This window comes from Colossoma macropomum, unplaced genomic scaffold (assembly GCF_904425465.1).
Source record: "Colossoma macropomum unplaced genomic scaffold, Colossoma_macropomum, whole genome shotgun sequence".
In the NCBI taxonomy this organism is placed as follows: domain Eukaryota; kingdom Metazoa; phylum Chordata; class Actinopteri; order Characiformes; family Serrasalmidae; genus Colossoma; species Colossoma macropomum.
Window position 1 is genome coordinate 26,625,241 of NW_023494788.1, and position 23,008 is coordinate 26,648,248.

At 42.0% G+C, this 23,008-nt stretch overlaps 2 protein-coding genes across 2 annotated transcripts in view; one reads left to right on the forward strand and one right to left on the reverse strand.

Annotated features, from left to right (window-relative positions):
• Positions 1–431: 431 nt before the first annotated feature.
• On the forward strand, positions 432–12,491 carry LOC118807106 (golgin subfamily A member 6-like protein 22). The gene is made up of 8 exons (XM_036568940.1): positions 432–527; positions 1,352–1,531; positions 3,268–3,456; positions 3,733–3,909; positions 8,370–8,511; positions 10,078–10,646; positions 10,854–10,998; positions 11,498–12,491. Exons 1-8 carry the CDS (start codon positions 432–434, stop codon positions 12,409–12,411), a joined length of 2,412 nt encoding a protein of 803 aa, XP_036424833.1. The 3' UTR covers positions 12,412–12,491.
• Positions 12,488–23,008, reverse strand: part of drp2 (dystrophin related protein 2) — a 74,175-nt gene continuing 63,654 nt past the window's right edge. Inside the window, exons 19-23 of the mRNA XM_036568939.1 lie at positions 21,472–21,615; positions 18,824–19,061; positions 16,979–17,093; positions 16,735–16,868; positions 12,488–15,369 (exon numbers count right to left, since the gene is read on the reverse strand). Of these exons, the coding sequence (XP_036424832.1) occupies positions 16,774–16,868; positions 16,979–17,093; positions 18,824–19,061; positions 21,472–21,615 (592 nt within the window). The 3' untranslated portion in view covers positions 12,488–15,369; positions 16,735–16,773. The remainder of the gene's footprint in view (positions 15,370–16,734; positions 16,869–16,978; positions 17,094–18,823; positions 19,062–21,471; positions 21,616–23,008) is intronic.

Consider the following 23,008-nt stretch of genomic DNA (forward strand, 5'->3'; position numbering starts at 1 on the left):
TCCAGATCATCCTCTGTGCCAAAATTTACTCTCACTTGAATTGTAAAACCGCCCACTCTTTGCAGTCCTCCAGGCTTCTAGATTCTCTGCTTTCCAGAATGATCTTAACCTCCCATATCCTGAGTTCCGGCCTTTGGTCACAAGGCCCTCTGCTTCTTGCAGAGGATTATGCTGAAGATTCAGGGGCGGTTGGAGGATTAGCCGAGGCAGATTAAAGTGGCCATCCTCAACCTGCTAATCCAGCCATCTGTCAGAAAGCAGGCAAGCCTCACTGGGACTGCCCCGTGCTAGCCGGCTCCCTTCTTCAGCCTGTTAATTAACAGAGTGCAGAGGACTTAACTCCCTCTTGCACTCTCACACACATACAGACCACAGCACTTCTCCAAGCTCTCTCACTCAGGTCTACTTTGTAAGAAAACCTGAGAAAAAAAATGGAGGAAACTTATCTACTCAACCATCCTGGAGTGAAGAAGAAGATTCTGCATGGGGGCCGGGGCCCTCTGCCTCACTTCCCAAATGGGACAAAGGTAGGACTCACTCATGTGGAAGGTTTTAAATGGCAGGAATGACTTCTGCAATAAAAATAAAGCCTAGTGAGAAATGGTTTTCATGAGAGCTTTGTTCCTGGACGGGTTTATGTCTGACAGTTTACATCGATTAGACTCTGCTGTAGATAGTTTTTACTGGATGATAAAAAGCTGATTAGGTCCATTTGGTCCATAAAATAGCTAAACAGAAGTTTGGCAACCAACTAGCCTGAACAGTGGCAGCTCTGTTTTGTTTTGGTCTCTTTTTTTTTATTATTATTATTATTTTTTTTTTTGGTCTTTTTTTTCCTCTCTCTCTCTCTCTACTAGCCTTGTCCAGCCATATGGCCTCGGGCTTGGAGATGATGACAAACATTTTCCACGACAATGCCAACATTAATCTCTCCATTCAGCAGCTGTGCGCCGCTCTGCGTGTGTGAGAGTGTGTGTATGCTCTCATTCTGTCGAGGTGCCTGCATATCGGCCGAGTTCAAACGGACAACGCATTAAAATGACTCATTTCAGTGGGGGCCGTGTCGGACCAGAAATAACTTCTTTCAAAAAGCAAAGGAACCAGCGGCAAGCTAGAGAGAGAGAGAGAGGCAGACAGAAAGAGGGGTCCTTTAACTGAAGACTCCACCATCACACACAGACACACACAAGCGTTAGATTCACTGACACATAGGAGGTGTGTGGGGAGAAAGCTGGAAAACATCATATTACCTCAGTTCCTCTGCTCTCTCCTAATCTCTCTCTCTCTCTCTCTCTCTCTCTCTCTCTCTCTCTCTCTCTCTCTCTCTCTCTCCTCTCTCTCTCTCCAAAAGTTGGTGTTCCACTTCCAGACAATATTGGACAACTTTGAGAGAACAGTGATTGACGACAGTCGCAGAAACAAGCGCCCCACCGAGATTTTCGTGGGGAAGATGTTCAAGATGGAGGTGTGGGAGGTGCTGCTAACATCCATGAGGATCGGCGAAGTGGCGGAGTTCTGGTGCGATGCCATCGTAAGTGCCAGAGATCAGAATAAATCTCCTTCGGCTCCTTCAGCTGCCTCCCCCGCTCAGGAACCGAGCAGGGAGTCGAAATAGGACCGTAATTAGTGCTCACGTAAGGGTGGAGAGTTTCCTCATTCTTATGCGTATGAGACAACCCCGGGTGGCCTCCTACACTGACTAGCTATTAACATATCTGCAAATTATTTTTCTGTTTTTAACTAAGTTTTCTCCCTGTAAATGACAAAACAAAGACAATTACCATTACCTATTTGCAATTCAGATTACACTTAATTGATTTGAGTTGCAACAGAAAACACTGAACGCCTTTTGTCTTGAGACACCAGAACAGCAGATATATATATATACACCAGCAGTTAAAGGTTTGGACAAACCTAACTGAATACTAATAAATATGCTTTTTTTTCATAAGCTTAAATACAATTTCTTTCGAAGACTTTTGCTTGAATGCAAATCAGATTTGTTTCCAAGACAGAAGAAATGGAAAATTTGATGATTATGTATGAAATCATTAAAAAATATTTTTTAAATATCCCCCCAACAAGTGGTTTTCAGCCACAGTAAGGTCCCATGTGTATTTTCTTCTGTCCCTCAGTTTCATATGTGTTATTTTATAGTTTTATGTCCACACAGTTATTCAGAAATGTGGAATAAAAATAGCAAAACCTTCTATAGGCAAGTGGGTACTTTTGACTGGGAGTGTATGTGTAACTTTTGACTGGTATATATTTACATAATACTACTATTAAAACAGTTTTCATACTATAAATGCAAACAGACATTAATGCAGTAACAAGTAACAATAAATTCTTGTTATTGTGAAATGGAAGCACCAAGGAGCAATAATAGCTTAGCCACAAAGCAGTAGATCACACATACTCACAGAGTGGGGCCTCCGAGTGCTGAAGTGCACACTGCCTATCCTCTGTTGAATCACTCACTAAAGAGTTCCAAATTGCTTCTGGAAGCCACATTAGGAAAAGAACTGCATGTTAGGAGCTTCACGAAATGAGTTACCATGGCTGAGCGGTTACACACCAGCCTAAAATTAAAATGCACAATGCCAATTGTCAGATGGAGTCGTATAAAGCATGCAGCCACTATGCTATGGGGTTGTTTTTCAATGAAGTGAAATCTTGCTTCAGCATACCAATGAAGGGAAATGTTTCAGCATACCAAGACATTTTGGACAACTGTATGCGTCCAACTTTGTGGGAACACTTTGGGTAGGCCCTTTTCTATTCCAGCGTGACTGTGCCCCAGTGCACAAAGCAAGGTCCATAAAGACATGGCTGGATGGGTTTGGTGTGGAAGAATTTGACTGGCCTGCACGGAACCCTGACCTTAACCCCATCGAACACCTTTGGGATGAACTAGAACTGCCAGCCAGGCCCTCTAGTCCAACATCAGTGTCTGACCTAACAAATGCTCTTCAGGATGAATGGGCAAATATTCCCACAGACACTCTCCAAAAGCTTCCCAGAAGAGTGGAAGCTGTTATAGCTGCAAAGAGGGGTCCAACTCCATATGAATGCCTGTGGATTTAGAATGAGATGTCATAAAAGCTTCTGTAGGTGTCCCAATACTTTTGTCCATATAGTTTATTTGTATATTTATTTTCTAAGTATGGTTTTTACATCATATGATAAATCAAAAGCCACAACACTTGTCTTTTCAGATTTGTCTCATATATATCTTATTCTTTTTAATATCTTAATATTGTTCAGCACACAGGACTGTACCCCATCGTCTCTAAAGGAATGCGACTGGCCGCTCAGGGGAAAGACCCACTGGAAGGGCACAAACACATGTGTGGTATGGGCAACGTGTTCACCTACCACTCCACAGGCTTCCCTGAGCTCGATGAGCTGATGAGAGAGCCACAGCCTCTAATCTTCATCATGGAGCTAATCTCGGTAGGATGGGTGTATACACACACACACACACACACACACACACACACACATACGCACACATACACGTGCCCTTCAACACAACCATTTTTACTACAATCCCACTCTTGCAACCTACAACAGATTTCTCGCTGCTGCCCAAACCACTCAAGGCAGAACACAACAGACTGCCAGGCAATCATGCGATACACACAGGGGAGAAAAGCAGTTTCCAATCCTCAGCCAAGCATGACGGGCTCTCTCTCTCCTCTCACAGTCTGTTCCATGTGCCTCACTCAGGTGGGCGACCCGCTCTCCTACCACCGCGAGTCCTGGCTTATGGACAAGGACGAGAAGATGCAAATGGTGCCCTCCCTCCATCTCCAGGGCAACAATCTGGTCCGGCAGGGCCGTTACCGTGAGGCCTCAGAGAAGTACAAGGAGGCTGTGCTGCTGCTTCGGGTTGTTCAGTCCAGGGTAAGACAGGCAAGAGCTGCTGGAAGGATTAGCAGGAGGGAGAATGGGAAAAATAGTTCTACACAGTCAGAACAAAGGGTACTGCACAGGTACATTTTGTCCCCCAAAGGTACAATGTAAAGATAGTGGTCCTTAGGGTGCACCACTTTCACTTTCCTAGGGAGAGGTGCAACTTTTTACCTTTTCATATATATTTTAAACATAAAAAATAGGCTGAATTCAAAACAAGGTGCATTGTGTCAAGGTGTACTGATTGTATTGACGTGTGCAACCCTAATGACAGCATTTGTACCCTGAAAGATACAGTTTAGTGCCTTATTCCTGACAGTGTAGGGCAACAGTGGCAAAATGACTGCTTAACTACCATGATAAAATGGAATACACTGTTGAATAGCATATACTAAAATAAAATAAGAGAATACATGTCCAATAGTTTGTATTGTATTCACCTGCTCATCCAACATTTCTTCTGAAATTAAGGGCATTAAAACATGGTTTTGGCAGCATGTCGCTTAAGGCCTCTGTTCTTCTAAAAGTTGGAACATTGCTGTTAGGATTTGATTGCAAGAGCATTAGTGAGGTCAGGCCCTGATGTTAGATGATTAGATTTGGATCACAAACGGCACTCAAGAGGTATTTGATGGTGCTCCATCACTCTAGAGAAGCAGTTTCATGCTCCGAAGCCTAATCCTAGGGTGCTTTATGCCCCTCTAGATATCGCTTTGCTCTGTGGAATTAGGCTCATGTGCGGCTGCTCCAGAGTGCCCCATTCCATTCTGTTGGCGGTACTTTTCTATAGAGATTATACAACGTGTGTTTTAGCAAAAGGTGCACATTAAAGTAGCTGAATTCACTACTAAGTAGGAGTGTCCGAATACTTTTGGAAATACAGTGTACTTGTAATAAATGTTTGGTATATTACATTTTGTAAGAGCAGGTGTGAGAGGGAATGGGAAGAATATGTAATTCTTATAAACTCAGCTAACTATCTGCTCCAACAGGGTTTTAGGGTAACAGATGCAAAAAGGGCTCCACGTATGTATTTATAGTACATAATCAGCGTGTCAGAGTTGTTAATAAGGAAAAATATGAAGGTCATGTAATAGAGTTGCTGCACATTTTTAAAAATCAAATTCAATGCTTTTATTGGACTTAAGGGCCATCAAGTTGCTTCTGATTACTGCCGAACATAGGGATAGCGTTTCTCCAAAATAGCCTGTCTCCTGTTCAGGCTTCTCAAAGGCTAGTTCATGATTCTTCTGATTGTATCCATCCATCTTGTAGCTGGTCGTCCTCTTCCTCTTTTACCTTCAACAATTCCAAGCATAATGGTCTTTAACAATGAACTGGCTTTTCTTAGAATATGTCCAAAGTAAGATTTAGTTTGGTTATCTTGGTTTCGAGTGAGAGGTGAGGCTTGATTAGATCTAGGATCCATTTGTGTGTTTTCTTTGCCATCCAAGGTTCTCTTAAAAGTTCAAAAGCATCTGTATTTTTCCTGTCACGCTTGTTTGTTGTCCAACTTTCACATCCATAAAGAACCACAGACAAAATCGTAGCCTGGACAATTCTGATCTTTGTAGAGACAAATCGTTGCATTTAAAGATCTTTTAAAGCTCCTTGGTCCTTGTTCTGCTGAGCAACAATCTGTGTCATATTTTTGAAGTGCTAGATCCTCTGTTGTTAATAATTGATTGGAATAGGCGAAAGCTGCCGACCATTTCCACATCTTCTCCATCAATGGTAAATTTAGCGGTCTTTCCTGTCATCATCACCTTAGTCTTCTTCATATTGAGATGAAGTACCATCATTACACTTTATTTTTTAACCTTCCTTGTCAGGGCCTTCGGGTCTTCCAGATTTTCCACTCGAAAGTTGTTGATGTTTCTTCTACCAATTCCGAATCCTCAATCATCTTCCTCCAGTCCTTCTCTCATTTTATATTCTGCAAACAGGTTGAACAGATATGGTGATAGTATGCAGCCTTGTCTAACTCCTTTGTCAGTGTGGAACCATTCTGTTTGTCCATTTTGTGTCCAGACCGTGGCTTGTTGATCAGTGTAGAGATTCCTCAGTAGAACAATGAGATTCTCTGGTATTCCCATTTTCCTGAGGACATTCCATGATTTAACATGATCAACACAGTCGAAGGCTTTGCTGTAGTCAGTGATACATGTTCACTTCCTTCTTGAATTCCTTGGCTTTTTCATTGATCCAGCATACATCCGCAATAATATATCTTGTTCCTCTGCCTTTTTCCGAATCATGTTTGCATGTCTGGCAGTTCTCTTTCAGTGTAAGGCTTTAATCTGCATTGAATAAATTTAAGCATTATTTTACTGCTGTATGATATTAATAATGATAACATGTGTGATAGTTGCCATTTCTTATCTCCTTTCTTTGGTATTGGCATATAAACTGACCTCTTCCAATCTTCCGGCCATTGAGCTGTTTTCCGTATTTGTTGGAATAACTTTGTCAGTACTTCAGTACTTTCATCTGTGGTGATTTGTCCATTGGCATTGTGGCTGAAATATTTTTTATCTACCATATCTTCTGAAAAACAATGCTTTTTTCCCATGTTTATTCCCATTTTCAATATCTTTATTGGGCTACTAATGTGAAAACACTGTTTTATAGGGGGTGAATATGCTTTGATTTCACACCTGGCCAAACCACCATATGTTGTGTTTAGATGTTAATATGCTGGTCAACCAGCATGACCATCCTTGGGGACCAGCTAAACCAGCACCAGATCAGCATAAACCAGATGTAAATTCCATGCTGGTATAAGTTAGCGGGGATGAACAACATTTCTGCAATAATTTTTAACCGGGCACGACTCGAGGGTGAAGAATATTGCTGAAGTGTATTTAGTACATGGTTTTGACGGCACGTCGCTCAAGGCAAGAGGCAGAAAATTGTCTCTACTCATTTTACGTGCCTGCAAGACGAAAGAGGGCTACTGTAAATACAGCGGAAACACTGAAGCTGCAGATTTCACTTGGTTTAAGCTTCTTCTTTAAAGCAGCTCCAGACTGTAGACATATAAACTGCTTTAATACCCTTTGAAAAAGCTCCTCACTGCGGCATGTTGTGGAAGATGTCCATTTATGGTGCCTCTATGACAGCGGAGTAAACAGAACGCAAAAAAGAAATGAAGGATCTGAACTGGATTGAGCTCATTATAGCTGATACCAGAGGCTATATTACAAAAACGTCCTCAAACTCTGAAGTCTTACCTATTCAGTTAGAAATTCACAATCTTATTCCAACTCCAGATAAGAAAGCAGGATTACAGACCCTGCTAGAAAAAACAGCATGAACCAGCATGGCTCATCACCAGCAAAACCAGTATATGTTGTGTTTTGGATGCTGGTATGCTGACCAGCAGCAATGGACATTGATATGCTGATCAACACCAAAACCGACATTTGTTTTGATGCTGATATGCTGGTGGACCAACATGACCATGCTGGGGTGACCAGCTAAACGAGAACCAGACAAGCAATAGACCGGCGTAAGCCAGGGCAGACCAGCATGAAATGCTTTTCTACAGGGGAAGCATGCTTACTAGACAAAATTTCTCAAACACTGTCCTAACTTTAGGACAACCCTAGTGGTATCCTGATATCCTATATCATTTTAAGCAACTCCCACAGGCAACATAATAAGTTTCCATCTAACTAGCATACTGGAATTACATTTATTTATAGTCTGGTATCCTCCACGGGCTCTGCAGTTCAGGGGGAGCTCAAAGAATGTGGCACACAAAGTAGCGCTTGCACAGGCCACCCCCTCCCGTTAAAAGGACATTTGCTGTGGTTAACGTTGTTAAAAAACAACACATTCTGTCTCTAACTACACACATCAGTGTGTTCAGTTGGAGATGACATATTTTGTCTTACTTTTAACACAAAATGTGTTGAAATATTTCTATACCCAGTTATGTTTAACACATTTTGGGTTACTTTGAACACATTATGAAAACATTATGATACAAAAAGTGTTAGAATGGGTAACACAATCAAGTAGTTTAGACAGATCCGTATGAACTTTGTGTAAACTCAGCTAATTATCCAATATATTTCTAGGGTAATGGGCTAGAAGGGCTGCTTCGACAGGCTCTCATATGAAAATGGAAGGTTATCAGTATATTCCAAGAAGAATAAAATCTAAATAGAGTACATTTACAGTACATTTTCACTATATTATACTGAGTGTGTGATGGCACATAGGCCACCTTTCATCTCTAAGAAATTTGAGGGTCATGAAATGTTAGATAACTCCTGCAACTCCTCCAGAATAGTTTTAGGGAAAGAAGGGCTAGAGCTGCTCATGGGGCTTAGCAGGAGACTGCATGGGAGAAATATAGAGGTCATATAGGTTCAGATATCTCTCTCCACCACTGTGTAGCTAGCTCAAAAACTGCTAACAAGGTTGTGTTTTGCACTATGTAGGAGATGCCAGGAGATGAGGATTATATTAACCTGGGCAAGCTCATCATCCCTCTGGTCCTCAACTACTGTCAGTGCATGCTGGAGCTAGAAGAATACTATGAGGTGATCGAGCACACCACTGAACTGATAGAGAAGCACAAAGGTAAGACTCCTGCAACGTCACAATCATCCAAAACAACACAGACAGGCGGTTAGGGCAACTTCCCTGTTCCACCAGGCTCAGGGAGTGGAGGCTAGCATGTACTTCCCCCTCTAGAATGTGCTTCATCAGCTGCAGATACTGTAGCATTGATGGGACTTGAACTCATGATTGCACAATTAAGCTACATGGCTGACCTAAAAGTTAAAGTCAGCTGAACATCAGATAAGTTTTATTGTTCTATTAACCTATTATTTGATGTTCAATGAACACAACATTTTAAGCAGTCACAAATACATTTAACCTAAATGTCTTATCTTTGCCAGAAGTTGCCCAGATCTGTTTTAACACATGTGGACCAAATGAGCATTTTAATAAACAGGCCAGTTTTGGCTCACATGCAGTTTACCAGTGTCGACCATGGGCCAGCAGTGCTATATCTTCATCAGAATTGGCATGCATCTGCATGCTATCTGGCATTTCATCTCACAAGTTAAAGGAAAACTTTCCCCAATTGCTAACTTTATTAATAATAAATGAGGGCTAGTAGGGCCTAGCTGCTGTAATGCAAATGAAATCACATGAAAAGGCTACCACTAGCTTTCAGTCACAGTTTAGCCATTTTAGTGTCTTTGAATGAAACAGGCCCTTGCTTTAGGTATTACCCTCCTGCTTTTATAGAATGTGGCAGTGTTTGGTATTTGCTTATTTATCCATAGCTCACTGTGCATTTAGCAAGCTACAGTAACAGTGCTAAGTAAGACTTGCCAACTGCAACCAGGAGACAGATGTGCTTACCTCCTGTAGATGCCCCAGAGGCCGTGTGAGTACCTTCCGAGCTCTCATAATGAGCCTTCTGCATAACAAGCCAGAAAACTGGTGTCACATTCGTCTTCGCGTTCTGCAAAATCAACTTTCCTTGCTGTTCTCCTCATTCCTTTCTCTTTCTCCATCCTGCTTCATGTGTCATCCACACTTTGTTGTCTCTATCAGTTTAAATCTTCCATCTCGCTCTCTTTACCACTTCCTTTGTGGGTTGTCTGCAGAGCCATCTCCTGAAATTCACTTGCTGTAGTTGCACAGCAGTGGCAGCATTATTGCCAGAGGCTACAGCAGAAGAAAAAGGTCTATTTAAATGTTGGCAAAATGAAAGATTTAATGTGAAGTGAGATCAAATGAAAGAGGAGCAGCACAGAGCCATCGGTGGGGGATCTTTACTAGGCTCACAAGCCCACTCAGCACAGAGCGAGGATTAAGGATGTGTGTTTGTGTGTGTGTGTCCTACTTGAGCGGGATAAAGTGACACATATATGGGATTAGGCCCTGTGGTGTGTTTCTTTCGCGCTACGAAAACCTTATCTTCACAATAACAACACTTCACGCCACAACACAATGCAGTGATTTGTGTAAGGCGCACACACAGCCCCGGGTGAGATGCAGTCTAAGCAAGTTTGCTTTGAAAAGCTAGAGCACATACTCCACAGTGACACATCAATAGTGGAAGGGTGAAACTGCAACTGCCTTGTTTAAACTGACCTGCACTTTTTTCTCTCTTTTCCCATTCTCTAGACTGTGTGAAGGCTTACTATAAACGAGCGAAAGCTTACGCTGCCGTGTGGAGTGAGAAGGAGGCCAAACGGGACTTCTTGATGGTGGCCAACTTGGATGTGACTCTGGCCAGGCTGGTGCATAAAGAGCTGAAGAACCTCTCTGAGAGAATGAAGGAGAAATACTGGGAGGACAAGGAGAGGTACTGGAACATGCTTGAAGAGAAAGAGAAGAACAAGGGAGAGAAAGAGAATGAGGAGGAGGAAGAGGAAGAAAGAATGGCTGAGCAGGAGACAAAAGAGAACCTGAGTGAGGATGTCCAGTGTCTTCAGCGGGAGGTCAAAGAGGAGGAGGAGAAGAGTGCATCAGCTGCTGAGGAAAACACGCAAAAGAGTGAAGCAGAAGAGCTGAAGTCAGAGGCAAATGAACGAATAGCAGCTCTGATTGAGTGCAAGGACCGGCAGCAGATGTTACGGCTAATTATGATTCTCCAAGATGAAGGCAGTTTCTATATTAAGGAGCAACATTATGCTGAGGCCATGGTGAAATTCAAGGAGGCCCTGGAGTATGTAGACTATCTTCAGACCAAGGTAAGTGCTGATAGATAAAGTAAATAAATCAGCTTTTACACCAACACACATACAATGGGAACATTAGAAAAGTACCCTCTTGTTCTTCTCCCAGTGGAGAAGTACAGTGGAATAGTATACAGAGAATATAAAGAGATCCCTTAAGGGATTTAAACAATTCACTGCTCACCCAGCCAGAACTCTCACTGTGTGCATGTGTATGCTTAGGTAGTGGACTATAAGGGAGAAGACTGGGAGTCCCTAGAGAAAGTGCGTCTGCCACTCACTCTCAACCTCAGCCAGTGCAAGTTTGAGCTTGGGGAATACCAAGAGGTGGTTAATCTCAACAACAAACTGCTGAAGAATCACAAAGGTGAGTTCACACTCAGGGCTTAAGAGGGCAAAAGAACTCTCTCCATGTTCCCAAGCGCATTCTGGTTCTCCCACACTGGCTCTAGGCTTAGAGAGCAGGCAAGAAAAGAAGAAGCAGCATGTATAAATCTATCCCCCCGCAATTCCGTAGTGAACTGGGTAATTACAGTTTTCACTCACTCTTTAGAGCAATACAGGGCCTTCAGCTGTGTGTCAGATGTGATATGCTGCATGCTCCTTCTTGGCCGCACTGACTGGATGTTTCATTCGTCAATCCTTCACTTTCCCAAGAAGTTTAAACCACTTGCATCATTCGCCATATTGATTTTTTCTGCATTCCCCTGATAATTCCATCCAGCAGCCCTCTGTAAAGAGTAAAAACTGTTGTTTTCTTTTACCTGAATTATTTATTGTGAAGTCGATGTGTGGCTGGACGTCACACTCTTTCTATGTGTCTCTTTCTCTCTCTCTCTCTCTCTGTTTCTCTCTCCCTCTCAAAGACAATCTGAAAGCTATCTATCAGCGTGCTCGTGCTCATTCAGCCTTGTACAATGAGGATGAAGCTCGTCGGGACTTCTCCAGAGTGGTGCGTCTCGACCCCAAGTTCAAACCCATCGTGCAGCAAGAGCTGAAGAGGCTTGGGGAGAATCTTCGGGCCAAGCATGTTCATGATAAGAAGAACTACTGGACCACCAGTCAGGAGAAGTGGGAAAAGAAGGCCCAGACCAAAAAAGGTGGCAAGTCTGAAAAGAAAAAGGAGGTGAAATGGGCTGATGAGAGCAAAACTACTGGAGAGAGCTTGGCAGTGGTCAAGGATGAAGGACAACAAGAAAAAACTGCCGACTCTGACAAAAAAGAGGTGGAGAGCACATTCAGCCTACCAGGCAATAAGGAGCAACAGGATGAGAAGACAAAAAGCTTAAACAAGGAGCAGGCAGGCTGTCCGGGCCTGACAGAGGGGAAGGCAGAGACAGATAACAAGCCTATAGATAAGGGGAAAGGTTTAGCCCAAGCCGAAGTCAGGAGAGATTATCTGGACAGTACGCTGAGATTCGACACTGATAGCAAGGTCAGGGATGTCTCTCTTACAACTGCCCAGGAAGAGGCTGTTAAAAACACAGCTGGCACAGAGAGCACCGAAGTCCAAAAAGAGTTAATCAACACAGCGGGCGGTGGGGAGCAGGGCTCTAGTGGTGAGCCAGGGGCTAAAAAGGGAGAAGGACAGGCACAACACAGCAACAGGGCTGAGACCAAGAAAAAAAGGATGACTAGTAGTAGTAGCCGGGGCACTCAGGGAAAGAATGCAAATGGAAAAACGTTTCCTAAAGAATCACCCACTACAGCCAGTGCATCCAAAGCATCATCTGCAAAAACTGCTTCTAAAATTGCTAAACACAAACCTAAAAAAATATAAACACATCTACACCCCATTCCCCTACTTAAACTCGGGGATGTGTCCTGGAGCACTAAAGCAGGCGCGGCAGACATTGTGTATAACAAATACAAATTTATTTCTCTGTACACAATGAGTAGAAAGCAGCCAGTAACCCATTCGTTTTTAAAAAGCTTTTGATTTCACAAACATTTTATATAAATTAAAAACAAGGGAAACAAACAGACAATGTATTATGTAATAAAAAAGTAAGAGTGCATTACAAATTGATAAACACTTGAACACAGACTAAGTGAAATGTCTGTACTTATCAAGTAAAAGCATGAAAAAATGCAACACAGATGTAAGTAACATCACAGGTTCAGAGGTTAAATCAATGCCCAGTATCATAGTGAGAAAACAAGCCTGCTGACCAACGGGGGCCAAGGCCAGCATAGGTGTCGTGACCTCAGGTCTGCTACTTACAAACCAAAATAATGAATGCGTTCATTAGTGGAGCTAAAAACAGTAGAGACAGCCCTTAGCAATGGCATGTAGTACCACGTCATTTCGAGACCATTCCAGTCATGCTACAAATCCCAGAGGCTGCACACCTACTGAGAGTCATTAAATCTCATTTTGGAAATAAGTAAACTGTGGAGAAATAGCCGGTATAAGCTCGAGGAAAAAATAATTGTGGAAACGTCTGGCAGAAACTGAAGGTAAATATAGCAAAGCATAGTGATGATGTAAATGATTTGCTACCATGTCTGGTCTCACCATTTCACTGTCACAAAGATTATGACATTCCTGTGCCAGTATGCTTCAGGAAGGAAAAAGATCTGTTGATTATAATGCTGACCATGGGAGAAAAAAGTTCTTTCCTGCATATGTAATATGGGATCTGACATATGAATAAACAGTAAAAATGAATAAGACAAAAACATGGAGTTTGTGTGTAAGTGCATTGTGTTCTTTCTCTTAAAGTGTGTTCAGTACGATAACAGGTGTCCCTGCTGGATGCAACAGATGTTGATTTTAATGAAGAGCCATGCCAGCTAAACAGTGACAGGCAGCTTGGGTGGGGGAGGTGTGCACCTCTCACACATTCTCTTACTTGTCTCCTCTGTCTGTCTCTCTCCTTCTCTTTCCATATGCTTATTTGCATTTCCTCTATTATGAACGATGCCCCACCTTTCCAGAGAGCAACCGGTTCCTCTGGGACAGTTCCCTAGCAACCGCATCAAAATAAACAGACAGTTCAGTGCACAGTGATGTCAAATGCGAACATTCTGCCTCAAGGAGAGGCCTGGAGAATGTGCAATGGGATTCAAACTAAAAATCTGTGCCCTGAAAAATCAGGCTTTAGAAGGCTTTTTTCAGGGAAAGGTGGAGAAGCAGGCACTGCTTCTTGAGACAGGAGATAATGACTTCAGAGCGTTTGCTGGAACAAACAGAGAACATTCTCTATCTGTTCCTTCTTTCTTTTTTTCTCTCTCTCTCGCTCTCTCTCTTTTCCTCACTCTCCCTCTCCCAGCAGCAGCTAATCTGACACCTACAGGGCTGCTACGGCTAAACCTACCCAAGTGAATATTTACACAGCCAATCTCTTACTTGCAACTTTCATCTCTCACCTTCTCTTTCTCTCTGATCCCATTTTTATTCCCCCTCTCTGCATCTCTCTATTTCTCTCTCTCATGGTATTCCAGTGCTGCTGCCTCTCCCAACAAATTTCTTCTTCTCATACAAATCTGACAGCCCCCTATAAATCGCTCTACAAAAAGCCTTTTTTCGTTCTGTGTGCTTACAAAGAGTGGGATCAATTTGCTGTCCGCCTCCTTAACCATAATGTAAAATAATCCTGCATCACTCGCTTTTCACTTTCCTCTCCTCAGACAGTGGAACTGAGAAGAAGACAAAATGAAAGAGGGAGAGGTGATCTAAGGCTAGCTCTGTTTATGAGATGCTCGCTGCCCTGTCTGCAGGAGTTAAGGTGCAAAGGCTATGCTGTGTCTGAAGTGTGTCAGTCCCCGATGGGCTTTGGAGGTGCAGGTTTTCGGGGGATCAGGCCAACCTGCTGCTGCTCTAGCCTGGGGCTGCCATCCTTCTGCACAGTGCACAGCAGAGGCCTGTCGTTTCTTAGGCGAAAGCTTTCACAACAAAGCAAGTGCTGTGTTGTGCTACAAATCTCCCTCGCCATGAGACCTTCCCCCTGCTCCACGAAAACCGGAGAGCCGTAAAATCGCCGCTTATCTCTTTGCAGATCCTTTGTATATAAGCAGTGATATGTTTGTGGGTAACTGAATGTGAGCGAGGCATAATAACAGAGGCAAGAGCGGCAAATACGATGGGGGAGAGAGAGAGAAAAAGAGAGAGACAGTGAAGGAGTTGGGGGGGGCACACAGTTGTAGCTAGGAGCAGTCAAGAGCACAAATACAGGACTATGACCATAGTGAATAAATGGTGGTTTCTGCTGATGATGTGTCAACCCTACAGAGCAAATATGCTTGTCCCGCTGGCTCTCAGCAATCTGCTCCTCTCTGCTCAGAGCAGAGGCCACACAAAGTCGGGTCCAGACTGTATATGTGTGAATATTTCAATGCATGAGCTGGCAATAAACAGAAAAACAGTAAACATGATTAAAAAAAAAGAAAAAAAAAGTCATAAACTGAAGTTGCTGGCACAGGGTATAAGTACAAGGGACTTCCTCTCCTCTCTGTGCATTGTTTGTGGAGAGGTTGTTGTGCTGTACTGAAGAAGCCACACATGCCTGCCGTTACTACAGGCAGCTGGTTAGCACAGTGGACGGATCAAGCGCTGGCCTTTGGCACCAAGAGAATGTTAGTTATCACTCATGTCTTCAGCTTTTTAGGCTGCAGTGCAGAAGTCAGTGAGGACAGGGAAAAGAACCCTCTGATCTACTGAGCCCATCTGTGTTTGTCTGTCTATCTGCTTTGCATACTCCAGACAAAACCTAGGGTTAGATGAGCAATGTGGTACCTGGAAGGGCATGGAAAAAAGACAAAATTAAAGCAAGCAGAAAGCTATGTTTTGTTTAACCCTTAAAAGTTATGATTATTGCTGGCATGAAAAAAATATATTAATTATTTCTCACTCTTTGCTCACTGAAGTAAACATATTTGTACTTGTGATTTGAATTTGATGAAAAATATTGTTGTACAGCACTTTGAAAAAGTCACAGACCACCCATATTGAATTTTCTCTCAAAACAGCCATTAAGCACAAGTTATTTATTTTCTGAGGAGATTAGATATAAGATGATCCACTTGCATAAGGAAGGGAAAAGTCAAAAGGCGATAAGTGAAATAAGAGTTTTCCACACCTGGAGTAAACATTTTTTAAAAGATATGAACAAAATGCAACCCCTGACAACCATGCAAGACGTGACAGGCTAAAACTGTTGCCATCAGATAAATAGTAACCAAAACTTTTATTTTTGAGAAAATCTAAAAAAAATCCACAGGTGTTTCTATCCATCCTTCCACTGTGAGAAGACAACTCAATGTCTGGAGGGATGTGTAGCTGTCAAATATCCATTAATCAGAAAAGAAGATTTGCAAATCAAAAAAGAAGCTGCTGGTGTTTTTAGAACAATGAACTGGCCACTCCAGAGCCCAGACCACATCATCACTGAATCCAAGTTTGGTATTGCAAGAAGCAGAAAATGCAATCAACTTCTAAGACTGAACTTTGGAGGTGTGGAAAAACATCCCTGCAGATTTCTTTGAAAAACTGAAAGCAAGATTCCTGAAAAGAATGGAAGCTGTGATAAAGTCATATGCTGGACACACTAAATACTAAAAATAATATATTCAGTTGTTGAGGCTTCAGTGTCATTTTCTGTTAAATGTGTTTTCTGTTTTTTTCTGATGTTGAAAAATGACTTACACTTAATGGCCTTAATAACTGGAAGTTATATAAATGACGGTTGCACTCTTAAAAAAGATGGTTCTTCAAGGGTTCTTTAGTAAAGAAAATAGAACCATGAACACTCAGAGAACACTTTGCATTCCATTTCCATTTCCTTTACCACAGAACCTTTGAAATACCATCGTTTTTAAAAGTGCGGTCTCTGACAGTTGCACAGTACTGTGTGTAAAGTTGTTTTATGCTTTATCCATGCTTACATTTTTGCCATGTTTTTCAAACCTATCATTACAGAAGGTAATTTGAATAGAATTTTAACTTGTTTTGTAACTATGTAACTAATTATTAAATTACATAATTCTGTTTAATCCATATAGCAAAACAGCAATTCTAACTGTAGACGTCTGAAGTTTAAAAGTGATCATGGATCTTGAGTATTACAGAAAGTGTTGCACCAAATAGGCACTGTGCACCAACCCAGGAAACGGCAGGCCGCTCTGTGGTGGTTCAGGCTGGTCACTGGCCTGGCTCGGTCGGGAAGACGTTCCTCAGCTGCTCAATCACCTCCTGCAGCTGCAGCACTGTGTCCTGCTCATGGTCCAGATCCTCTCCTGCAAGGCAGTTACCTTTAAACAGCAGCTAACATCATATTCTCACTCCTATGTGTGTAACCTGTATATTTACGTATCCCTTGATGGGGATAAAGCCGGCCCAGGCTAACCTGCAGCCTCTGTGTCTGTGGTCTCTCTGCTCGGTGGCTCCCCCTGGTGAGCTGCAGACACAGGTGAAGACAAAGAAGATGGCGCTGACCCATTGGCCTCTGAGTCATCTTTGGGCTGGAAGCAATGAAAAAAGGAAAAGAGGTAGAAGAGACTTGGATGAGTCCAGAATTACAATTAAATAGTAACATCTAGGTTATGAAGGCTTTGGATCTGTACTAATAGGCTTACATTAGTAAGTTATACTCAAAATAGAACTACCTTTAACTGCGATTATTTCCTTTTTAAATTGCTGTCATTTTATTATTTTAAAACTTTGGCAACAGTCATGTGAATAAATTTCGAATTTAACAGTGCTCTGGAGAGGTACTGACTGTTGTTGTTGTTGTTGCTTTCTGTGATGAAAAATTAACGAAACCATTGCCTAAGTTTTTCAATTCTACTGAAACTTAGAACTTTGCCATATATTAACCAGGGATTTGGCCCCAGTTCCATATCTTACAAAGGCAATGCATTTTCTTCAGAGATGAAACAGTGCGACAGACACAGAGAAAAAAGTACCCTCTTTCTGCCACATCACACATGGAGAGAAAAAGCAACTTGAAGCTAGACTGCTTGCTTGAGCACAGAGACATATTCTGAGAGAGAAGTACATCTCAAACTTTTCCATCAACCTGCCAAGGTGTCCACAGAGGTAAGCCTGTAATTCCATACAACCCTAAAGGCTTGAATTTCCCAGGATCCCAGTGCATTTCACCATCCTTGATTTACATTACCCCCAACGTCAATTAGCTTTCTTCTGAGTTCCTCTCCCTCTTCCTGTCTATCCCCACTCTAATCCCCTTTCACCCACAGCTACAGCTTGTTTCCCTCCTCCCACTCTGTCTCAATTTACACGACCCGTCAATCATCCCGCTTTGACCTGAAGCATCGGTACTTTCTCTCTCTGTCTCTGCCTCTCTCACTCACTCTCATTGTCTGGACTGCGTGCCCATCCCTCACCTCTTCCTCCAGCCACACTATAGTTTCTTTCCTCTGACTTTAGCTGCTCTGTTCCTCTTCTATTTCTTTCCCCTGGGACAACAGAATCCTCAGTTTATCCTCAGCTGCTCTTTCCATCTGCTCTCTTTCTCAGCTTGTGAAATGACTTACCTTCAATCCCTCCACAGTCTTTACAATGCTGATTTCAACAAATATTCTCTCTTACTCACTTCACCATCTATGCCTTTGGAAATCACCTTGACTAGTAAGCCTGCCTTTTTTAGCCACTCTCTTTCAACCATCACTGATGCTATTTCTTTGTCTCTTTCCCTCCACTCTCCCCATATCTTCCCTCACTTTACCTGAAACATTACATCTTTCTCTCCACTCTCCCTCTGTGTCCCCATTCTACTTCCCTGTGTGAAAAACATCAAGGCAGCCTCTAATGCTGTCTCCCCCTCCCCTCCGTCCCCTCATCCTCCTACTCTTCGCCTCCAGCCCCAAAACTCCCTCTCTCTCTCTCTCCCTCTCTCTCTCTCTCCTTTCTCCTCTTTTTCTTTAGACCTCTCTTTTTGGGCTCTGTTTGTTCCCTAAGCTCCTCTCTGTGTCTCTAACAGGATTTTTTTAGCACTCTGTAAATTCCCTCATTCCCATATACCTTCGCATAATGTCTACCACTGGTTTACCATCACTGTCCTTTCTTATCCCTCACTAACATTTTCATATACTACCTATTCACTCTTTTTATGTCCTTTTTGTTTTAATCCTGCATTTATCCATAAAAACGACACTGGTGTAAGCAGAATCTTTAGAGTCTCTTGTAAATGTGTGTTTGTGTGTCTATGTGTGTCTTTTTACATCCTGACCTGCAGCAGTAGCTCTCGGAGCCTGCGGAGCTGCGATTCCAGTTGCTTGTTGTGATCCTCCAAGATCTGCATGCGCGTCTCCAGGCGGCTCTTGTGCTGCCGGAGGACTCGAGCCTCAGCCAGGAGCTCCTCGTCCTGTTGACCTGCCGGCGAGCCCGCGCCACCCTCCACCAGCTGCGGAGCCGCTGCCGCTTCCTCGTGTTTCCACTTTAGCCGCCGGTACTCACCCTGCAGCATCCTGCCAGCCACGACAAATTACTCATCAATGTCACCAGCAGCACCCTAATTATCACCATCCCCCATCATCTGCATCTGATCAGTTTGGTGCCCCGACCATAATATTGGAACAGTGAAGTCAAAACACTTAATGCTGGTTCATTTTCATATTTAGTTTGGATTTTTGATAAAAAGGACTTGATGCAATAAAATACTGGACCTTTTATGTGTTTGAAATAGGTGGGAAACTGGGACTTTTTACATTACTTACATCATACTATTGCAATCCTTTGCAAGGAAAAACTGCATCAGGCCTATAAACTAACTTCACCAAATTCTAGGTTTGATCTTTAATGTTCTTTGCCAAAGCTTTACAATAGCTAATTTTATTTGTTTGTTTTTGACTTCAGCTTCATTTTCAGCAAGTGGAATGCATACTTGATTGAGTTTCAATCCAAAGACCGAGTTGAACTTGTGGTTGTGTTGGCAGTGTGTTTTGAGACATTGTCTTGCTGCATAATGAAGCATCAGCCAGTGAATTTAGAGGCAATTTCTTGTAAATCAGCAGGGAAGATATCTGAGTTTTTGTAAGTACACCAGTGGTTTCTTTCTTCTTTCTTTTACAAAACATTCCGAATTGTTGGATTTTGCTAGGCTGGGTTTCCATGCTGTGGTGCTGGATGAATAATTCTTTTTGTTCAGCATCCAAATTGTTTGCTTTTCTTTCATAGACATTTCTTAAGTCAGCATGATGATTTAGTCCTCCTGACTCCAAAAGCAGATCGCTAAACCCAGACTACATATTCACAGCTCACAGTGTAATCACCAGAACAGGGCCGAAGTGACTATTAAAAAAAATAAAAACACCTGGAAGTGCCTAATTGAGGGATATTAACACCAGAATTTTTGTTTGATATATAAGTTCTTCCTAAATTCAAGCAGCTTAGTCATGAAAAAAAAGCAAATTGGACTTCACTGTCCCAATATGTATGTATATACAAAACGTACAAACAACTTGCACAAAAGCGCAGTACTGGGAAAGGCAGAGAGATAAAATCAGATCACACACATAGCCCTGGGATCCTAAGCACAGCATTACATACTCTTTTACATTTTGTTACTGCCTCCACATTGGTTGTTTCTTTGGTAGGATGAAAAAGGATGTAATTTGTCTATGTGCCAATTTTAAAAGCAACAACAGTACATGAACTAATCCCACAGCAAGTGACGTCAGCTCCTTTCTCTCTAAACAACATAAATAGCACTATATCCCAAAATGCCTGCCTCTATTTATAAGTATTGATGTGCTTTAGAGTGACTTATTACCAACTGAAAAACAACAGTAAAAAAGGAAAAGAAAAAAAATGAGAAATGTAGCTTAAATTCTCTTGACATATTGACATATTACTCCAGCTATTCGCAATCCTAATGGCCCTATAAAAAAAGCACTGCATTAAAATATGTTAGAGGGAAAAACGTTCTGACCTCTTCCATACACAGAACTGTCAGCATATTAGTAGCTGTAGCAATGCTTCAGTATTCTTATGATGAAAGTAATAGTGTTTTATTACAGGCAGTAATGACAAAGGCCTTCGCAGGCAGTGGCACCAATGGCAGCAGGAAATGTAGATTTATGAAGTAGGTTAAGGTTGCAGATGCCCTGGAGACATTCGTAATTAATCCGGCTTTATTGATCAATTATTTGCATGCAGCAATGCAGGCCCGGAGCCGACACAGGGCTTAAAGATCACGCTTTATAAAGAAAAAAGAAGGAAGGAAATGTAAATGAGTCATATACATGGCCATGGCCTCTGGTGCAGAATTAAGTGGTTATGGAAAGGTTTCATTTCGCTACTGTTCATGTTTCAGATTTCCTTTCTAGGATGTATCGCTGAAAATTAGGCTTTCTGACAAAAAAGGGGTCTAGAGGGCACTTCAAATAGCGTACTCAAGAAATATTAGTCGTCTCTGCAATGTCCACAGTCAAGCATGAATACATGAATACAAAAATACAAAAAGTCGTCACTGAAGCCAGATGGTGCTCTGTACAGCTTCTATTTTATATATGTTAGGTAGGCTGGTTAGACCCCAGCCAATCAGACACACAGTTAAAAAAAGAAATAAAAACACTGTCCTCATTAACTCGAACAACACTTCTGCATAACCTCTAGTTAACCAAGCTCACCAGTCACACAGGAATGGAAACTATTTGTCTCTACAAAACAAAGAAAGCTGAGTACACAAAATAAATAAATCACTACGCCACGCTTTTGCAGAGTGTGCGGTCCTTTTGCCGGGAGGCCAGATTGGCATTATACTGTGATTGAGTGCAGTCCAGTCAGTGCATTCAGCCTTGCATTGTTCAATGAACAAAAGGCAGAGCTGTGTGACACTGAAACAGTGAAAGTGTGTTTGTGTGTGTGGACCCTCACCTGTTCTCATTTTCCAGCCGGACCAGCGTGCGCTGCAGCTCCTCTTTGTTGTGGCAGTCGAGGTGGGCTAGGAGGTGTGGGCCTGGCGGAGAATCCTGCTCCAAGGCGGGGCTGGAGTGACGTAGGAGGTACTGATCTTCATCCCTGAGTCCCCCCGCACAGGAGACAATGCACACTGAGCCGCCAGAGCCACAGCCACAGCGCATACACACACACCCACACTGAAGGGCGTCCAGCTCAGCCAGAAAAAAGCATGTGCTAGCCAACTACACCACAGCCACAAGGGCATTAGAGCTTAAAATATTTGTCCAACCTGATGGGACCCGAGTATTTAGGATGCAGTTTTGTTTGGTTCAGTTCAAACTTTACAAATACTTGGGATTGGGTCTGGTTCATGGATTATCACCCATGAAAGTAAAAGCATGGGGGAAATTCGATGTAAATTATTTCTCACTCATAGCTCACTGAAACACAAAGGGATCCTGTGGAAAGTTCGGGTCCAGTCAGACTCAAGCAGAATGTTCTTGGGCTATATTCACTTTTAGTTGAATATCTCAGGCCTGATTAAAGCTTTAACAGGCATATATGTACATTCAGACGCATGGGTCAGTGACATTTTTTTCCCTATAAAAAAATGTTATAAATATATGACGTCACATTATTCCATAATATGTCCTTTCAGTAAATGCATTTTTAGTGCACAAACAAATAAGCATTTATGTCTATGAAAATCTAAAAATGTCAGGTGGTATGATCATCCAACCACAAACGCAAATTAGGCAAACTATTAAAAAAAATAGTAATATAAAACTCTAAATTAAATAATTTGGCATGATTTCAAATTATTTTGTATGAAACTTTTAAAATCATAACATATTGCAAAATAAACTTTAAAAGAATACAACTTTTTGTGAAACATCCATCCGTAAATTCTTCTCGTCATATGGTACAACTAGCAACAAAGTAGCCTTTATTAGCCTTTCACAAATATTGAAAAAAAATGTCATTTTGAAGTCTTGTGTAGGCAGATTCAGTTTACCAAGTTAGGTGGTATGACTTCAGGAAAACCATGAAAATGTGTTATTATTACAACCCCATTTCCAAAAAAGTTGTGACGCTGTGCAAAATGTAAATAAAAACAAAATGCAATGATGTGCAAATCATTTAAACCCTATATGTAATTGAAAAGTATCAATAGTACAAAGTATCAAATGTTGAAAGTGAGAAATTATATATATATATATATATAAACATATGCCCATTTTGAATTTGATGCCAACAACACGTTCCAAAAAACGGGGACAGGGGACGGGGGCATGTTTACCACTGTGTTTCATCGCCTCTTCTTTTAACAACACTCTGTAAGCATTTGGGAACTGAGGAGACTGACCGCTGTAGTTTTGAAAGTAAAATGTTTTCCCATTCTTGTTTGATATAGGATTTCAGCTGCTCAACAGTTCGGGGTCTCCTTTGTCATGTTTTTCCTTTCATAATGCGGCAAATGTTATCAGTGGTGACAGGTCTGGACTGTCAGTTT